Consider the following 6687-nt stretch of genomic DNA (forward strand, 5'->3'; position numbering starts at 1 on the left):
GGTGCTTCAGAACTTGTTTTTGCAGACTTCCTCCGTGTTGAAGTTTGTGAGAGTCGGGTCGGTGCTTCAGAACTTGTTTTTGCAGACTTCCTCCGTGTTGAGGTTGATGAGAGTCGGGTCGGTGCTTCAGAACTTGTTTTTGCAGACTTCCTCCGTGTTGAAGTTGATGAGAGTCGGGTCGGTGCTTCAGAACTTGTTTTTGCAGACTTCCTCCGTGTTGAAGTTGATGAGAGTCGGGTCGGTGCTTCAGAACTTGTTTTTGCAGACTTCCTGCGTGTTGAAGTTGATGAGAGTCGGGTCGGTGCTTCAGAACTTGTTTTTGCAGACTTCCTCCGTGTTGAAGTTGATGAGAGTCGGGTCGGTGCTTCAGAACTTGTTTTTGCAGACTTCCTCCGTGTTGAAGTTGATGAGAGTCGGGTCGGTGCTTCAGAACTTGTTTTTGCAGACTTCCTCCGTGTTGAAGTTGATGAGAGTCGGGTCGGTGCATCAGAACTTGTTTTTGCAGACTTCCTCCGTGTTGAAGTTGACGAGAGTCGGGTCGGTGCTTCAGAACTTGTTTTTGCAGACTTCCTCCGTGTTGAGGTTGATGAGAGTCGGGTCGGTGCTTCAGAACTTGTTTTTGCAGACTTCCTCCGTGTTGAAGTTGACGAGAGTCGGGTCGGTGCCGTAGTACGCGTGTTTGCTCATGTCGGCTGTGTAGCGGCTGGCGGGCGGCTGGCGGCCCAGCGCCTCGGCCATGGCGCGGGTGAAGTGCGAGGCGTTCCCGCAGCACAGCCCGATGTAGCGGACCCCGATGTCGTGCGCCCGGCGGCTGAAGGCGGCGATCTGCGACCGGCTGCACAGCCACGGGTCCAGGTCCAGAGGGAAGGCGACCTTACCTGCAATTACAACATCGGTACCGCAGAGGTCACACATGTGGGAGTGGCAGGAAGTAGACATCAGAGGTGGTAGAACAAGTCGTTTTATATCAGACATGACAGACATTCCAGGTCATGGGGTCAATGGAAGAAACTACTAATTCACGGGGAGGTCTTGCTTTCGGTCTGTCTGTGTTTTCGCAGGTATATATTTTCCATATGCTAGTATGCTAAGGGAGTCGGCTACGGAGAGAGAGACAATAGGCGACCAACGGAGCCTGTGCGGAGTCAGTATCTACAAATGGTATCAAATTGTTCCCCCCATTATTTGTACAAAGGAACTAGCTCCGTGATTCGCCTATTGGAATCTATTGGCCGGGCGACTCCCCCAGCATACTATCCACTCTATTTTGCCAATTTCTACTTTTGTTCTAGCGATCCGTGGAGCCTGGTAGAGGCTAGTGCCTCGTAGCGAGAGACCGAGTGCAATGGAACTGACTGACATGCCATCAGAAAAAGCTCATCATACATTTTGACCCCCAAACGCTCGGCTTGTAGATTCTACTAAGGGGGCTAAGTGATGATGAATAGTTTATTGCGTACACTCACCGTCTTCGTCCTTGAGTGTGAGGAAGTTCGGGTCCCCTTCATGAGTGCGGTACGGCACGGGTACTGCAGCCAGGGGGCGCTGCACAGGGGTAGGGGTAGGGTAGAGTCATCGTGTGAGGTCGGCAGAAATTACAACTGCAGGAAAACTGTCAAAGGTGTCATAGATTCTACAATAATGCAAGAAGGATGCTGTTCATTCCTGTCGCCTGGTTGTAATTTTTGTTAGTATATTTCAGGCATGAAGACTGTGAGGTCTGAAGAGGAGAACCAGCGTCACAGTGACTAATGAGTTACGTGTAAGAACAAAACATGCCATGCAGTTATCTTGTATGTTGCTGTACATATAACGTTATTTATATTGTACTTCATATACTAGCACTATGAAGATAGCCCGTGCTAGTGATCAACACGCATACAAAGTTGTTATGATTGTGAATGATATTTCAACTCATACAACCAAAGAGTATACCACACAATATTGACACGGACCTTAATGTTATCCTTGGCCTCCTCGAGGACAGGCAGCATGGTGGGCGGGCCCCGGCCGCAGTTCAGCCCGACCACGTCCGCGCCGGCCTCCGCTAGCTCCCGCAGGGCCGTCTGGACAGGAACGCCATCTATCAGCTCGGAGTGGCGCTGCAGGTTCAGGGTCACGACTACGGGGAGACCTGGGCAGGACGGGGGTTAAATGCTACAGGTGAGCTAAGCAGACGGGGCACGCTACAGGCTTTAAACCACCCTTGACCCGTTATACCGGTGCAGTGAAGGCTGGCGTGCCCCGAACGGGAATTTAACCCTACGGGTGAGCTAAACATAGACCAGCAGGACGGGGCACGCTACAGACTTCCAACCACCTTTGACCCGTTGTCCCGGTGCGGTGAAGGCTGACGTGCCCCGATCGGGAATCTAACCCTACGGGTGAGCTATTAAGACTTAGACCACCGGGACGGGGCACGCTACAGACTTCCAACCACCTTTGACCCGCTGTCCCGGTGCAGTGAAGGCTGGCGTGCCCTGAACAGAGGATTAACGCTACAGGTGAGCTAAACATAGACCAGCGGGACGGGGCACGCTACAGACTTCCAACCACCTTTGACCCGTTGTCCCGGTGCAGTGAAGGCTGGCGTGCCCTGGACGGGGATTTAACGCCACAGGTGAGCTAAACATAGACCGCCGGGACGGGGCAGGCTATAGACTTCCAACCACCATTGACCCTATGTCCCGGTTCAGTGTAGGTTCCAATGCCCTGATGTAGCTAACTTTTTACTCCACATACGAAATGGTACAAAGAAAGCGTTTACTCAATTGGAATTAACCTTCTAACTCAACGATACTGAGCTAATGTACATTGAGCTCTTGTCCAGCCATAACGTACAGGTGTTCACCACATCCCCACTTGTTACATCACTAACACGTTATGATTTATCTTAGTCTAGATGTGCAGCACCTTCGGCGTACTTCTTGGTGCACTCCAGGGCGAACATAGCCTCGGCGAAGGCGAAGAAGGACTCGGCCACCACGAAGTCCGCCCCGCCCTCCACGGCCCACTGTAGCTGTTCCTGTGATGGGAGGGACGGAAACAAGGACTTACGGCTAATGCTACGGTCACAGTTGGATAAAGGGACCACACTTTCGGGAGTAACCCGGCCGGACACCCGTACTTTTTTAATTCGCGGTTAAAATCAACCCAGGACCCGGCGACAAGTAAACGCCGGCCGTCAGCTAATCGTCAAAACACCGAGAGTTACCCCACCATTTACTCCACTCCAATTGTTTTCAGAGTTTGAGTGAGCCGTCATGACGGCAAAACCTATGGTCCTAGTCCTGGTGCCTCACTCACTCACTCACTCACTCACTCACTCACTCACTCACTCATTAACTCACTCACTCACCCACTCACTCACCCACTCACTCACTCACCCACTCACTCACTCACTCACTCACTCACCCACTCACCCACTCATTCATTCATTCATTCATTCACTTATTCACCTTGAACATGACCTCGGCCGTGTCCTTCCAGCCGGGGTTGCTGGGGTCGAACAGGTTGAGTTTGCAGATGTTTCCCGCCATGAGCGTGCCGGTGTCGTCTGCCACCTTCCTGGCCAGGCGCAGCGCCGTCCGGTTGATCCGCTCCAGGTCGGCCTCCCGCCCGATGATGCGCAGCTTCTCGCGGTGCAAGTAGTGCTGAGGATGGGGGTGATAGTTAGACCCGATTCACACTGGGACAATTTCTTGACGTACGACAATAGTTTCCTTCTGACACACAAGAAAATCTGACCTTCACTGCGTCACTGTTCCATCCTGGGCAGTCGCACGTTCACTCGAGATCTGGAGGTGGCGTACGACGAAATCGCACTAGACATAAAAATGCCTGCCGTGGGACGTGCGGGCTGGTTCGCACCCAAGAAAAAAGACGTCGTGCGTCGAAGACGTACTACGTTTTCGTCGCACGCCGTTGTTGTTCGTCCAGACATGTTTTCGGTGTGAATCGGATCTATAACTGGAGAGTCTCCAGAGCTAGAGGTGAGACTGCTGAGAGTACGTTGATTTGATTTGACTTTGATTTATTTGACTGTTTGACTGAGAGAACGTTAAACGTAACAAAGTCAGCACTCAGTGATCTCCAAGGCTTTCCGTGATCTCTCAGTGACTTTCAAGGACTTCAAATTATCAATTATCTGCCAATTACCTCAATAACCAATGATTCTCAATTACCCCGACGGTCTCCGTTCTTTTGCAAAGAAAGCTGTACATATGGCGGATATCAATTAGGATTTTATCATGGTCAATTTTGACTGAAGGAGATCATACGGTGGTATCAAAACCTAATACAATAGGTCATTTTTAAGACTTCTCTTCACAAGGGAAGGAATGACGGTTATGCGTCTCAGCTTCAAATAATCGAGCTCAAATATTAAATATATTTGGGCAGCTCTGACCCTCTGACGCGGACTGGTCTCTTACCGTCAATGCCAGCACAACATCTTTGCACAAACTCTCCATGCGGAGCCTCATTCTTACCGTAAGTGCCAGCACCACGTCGCTACCGGCGTGCACGAACTCCCTATGCAGAGCCTCCACTTTGTCGGGATGTTCTATGACGATCTCGGGCACGAAGGTGCCGGCCTGCAGGAATCCCCGCCGCTCGAACTCCAGCAGATACCCGCCCGCACAGATCACGGTTTCCCCCGCCTGCAGTCGGGCTAGCAGTCCTGCACAATGTAATGTGGTACACGTTAGTTCTGTAGGCATGTAATGTAGGCCTGTAGGATTGCAGGTATCCCCGCCGCTCGAACTCCAGCAGATACCCGCCGGCACAGATCACGGTCTCCCCTGCCTGCAGTCGGGCGAGCAGTCCTACAGGGGGAGGGGCGGTACATGTTAGTTACTTAGTATGTAGGTTCTGTAGGCATGTAAGTTCTGTAGGCCTGCAGGAACCCCTGCCGCTCAAACTCCAGCAGATACCCGCCCGCACAGATCACGGTCTCCCCTGCCTGCAGTCGGGCTAGCAGTCCTACAGAGGGCGGGGCGGTACATGTTAGTAACTTAGTATGTAGGTTCTGTAGGCATGTAATGTAGGCCTGCAGGTATCCCCGCCGCTCGAACTCCAGCAGGTACCCGCCGGCACAGATTACGGTCTTCCCGGCCTGCAGTCGGGCTAGCAGTCCTACAAAGGGAGGGTGGAACACGTTAGTTTCGTAGCAGACCTACAAAGGGAGGGTGGAACACGTTAGTTGTGTAGCAGACCTACAGAGGGAGGGTGGAACACGTTAGTTATGTAGCAGCCCTACAGAGGACGGGCGGTACATGTTAGTTATGTAGCAGCCCTACAGAGGACGGGCGGTACATGTTAGTTATGTAGCAGACCTACAGAGGGAGGGTGGTACATGTTAGTTATGTAGCAGACCTACAGAGGGAGGGTGGTACATGTTAGTTGTGTGGGCACGTAATGTTAGGCCTGCTGGTAGCCGCCGGCACAGATCACGGTCTCCCCCGCCTGCAGTCGGGCTAGCAGTCCTACAGGGGGAGGGGTGGTACATGATAGTTACTTAGTATGTAGGTTCTGTAGGCATGTAAGACCTGTAGGTTTGCAGGTGTCCCCGCCGCTCGAACTCCAGCAGGAACCGGCCGGCACAGATCACGGTCTTCCCGGCCTGCAGTCGGGCTAGCAGTCCTACAGAGGGAGGGGCGGTACATGTTAGTTTCGTAGCAGACCTACAAAGGGAGGGTGGAACACGTTAGTTGTGTAGCAGACCTACAGAGGGAGGGTGGAACACGTTAGTTATGTAGCAGACCTACAAAGGGAGGGTGGAACATGTTAGTTGTGTGGGCACGTAATGTTAGGCCTGCAGGTACCCGCCGGCACAGATCACGGTCTCCTCGGCCTGCAGACAGGCGAGCAGCCCTACACAATGTAGTGTGGTACACGTTAGTTTTGTAGGAGTCCTGTAGGGTTGCAGGCGGGTGAGCAGTCCTACACAATGTAATGTGGTACACGTTAGTTTTGTAGGAGTCTTGTAGGGTTGCAGGTAGGTGAGCAGATACGTGCACGGACAAGGGGATGTAAGCAATAGTAGTGGTTAACCTCAAGCCAACCGTTCACATCTTTACAAAGGACGCTGTAGCCAAGTAGTTCCCGTTTAGGCCCACACTCAAACATTATGTAGTTGCTTGCAAATGCTACCCTTTAAGGTTTTTTTTTTCATTGCACTACTACACTTATATTTGATACCTGATCTGATATTTTCCTTTCTTGATATGCATTTCTACATGACACTTTGTTTGATTTTTTTTCATTTGCGGTAGAATATTTGTTCTTTCGCTGCCCCGTTTTTCGAGACACGACCACACCCCAAACATGCATTTTTATATGACACTTTATTTGGTTCCATTCATTTGCGCAAGAATATTAGCACGAATATTCGTTCTTTCGCTACCCCGATTTTCTGAGACACAAGCACCCCCACATCTGCTTGGAGAGAGTAATCCATGTTGCCCTCCGCCATGACGTCATGGCTGTGTATTTTGTGTCCAGACTGGAGGCAGCATGACTCGACACGGAGTACTCAACAGTGTGGAACTTCCGTTAAACATTAGCAGGGCTGTCCAAAGTGCAACTCATGTATCATGTATGTTCACACCACTTGTGCATGTATTCAAATCCGTATGAGTTGCGTATTTACATCTCTTGATAAAGTTTGCGGCGGGAAAAAAATCG

The 6687-nt window shown here is 51.3% G+C and overlaps 1 protein-coding gene across 1 annotated transcript; it reads right to left on the minus strand.

Annotated features, from left to right (window-relative positions):
- Nucleotides 1-387: 387 nt before the first annotated feature.
- Nucleotides 388-4736, minus strand: LOC136436071 (betaine--homocysteine S-methyltransferase 1-like). The gene is made up of 6 exons (XM_066429780.1): nt 4491-4736; nt 3459-3653; nt 2914-3025; nt 1956-2134; nt 1467-1545; nt 388-878 (listed from the first exon to the last, which is right to left on the minus strand). The coding sequence occupies exons 1-6, from the start codon at nt 4719-4721 to the stop codon at nt 607-609; spliced, it is 1068 nt and encodes a 355-aa protein (XP_066285877.1). The 5' UTR covers nt 4722-4736; the 3' UTR covers nt 388-606.
- Between the last annotated feature and the right edge of the window lie 1951 nt (nt 4737-6687).

This window comes from Branchiostoma lanceolatum, chromosome 6, assembly GCF_035083965.1.
Source record: "Branchiostoma lanceolatum isolate klBraLanc5 chromosome 6, klBraLanc5.hap2, whole genome shotgun sequence".
In the NCBI taxonomy this organism is placed as follows: domain Eukaryota; kingdom Metazoa; phylum Chordata; class Leptocardii; order Amphioxiformes; family Branchiostomatidae; genus Branchiostoma; species Branchiostoma lanceolatum.

Coding starts and splice junctions, on each gene's coding strand:
- LOC136436071 (XM_066429780.1), bottom strand. CDS start 4,721: ATGCCTACAGAACTAACGTGTACCACATTACATTGTGCAGGACTGCTA. Junction 2,135..2,913: donor CACCAAGAAGTACGCCGAAG/GTGCTGCACATC, acceptor CGTCCTGCCCAG/GTCTCCCCGTAGTCGTGACC. Junction 879..1,466: donor CACACTCAAGGACGAAGACG/GTGAGTGTACGC, acceptor TTGTAATTGCAG/GTAAGGTCGCCTTCCCTCTG.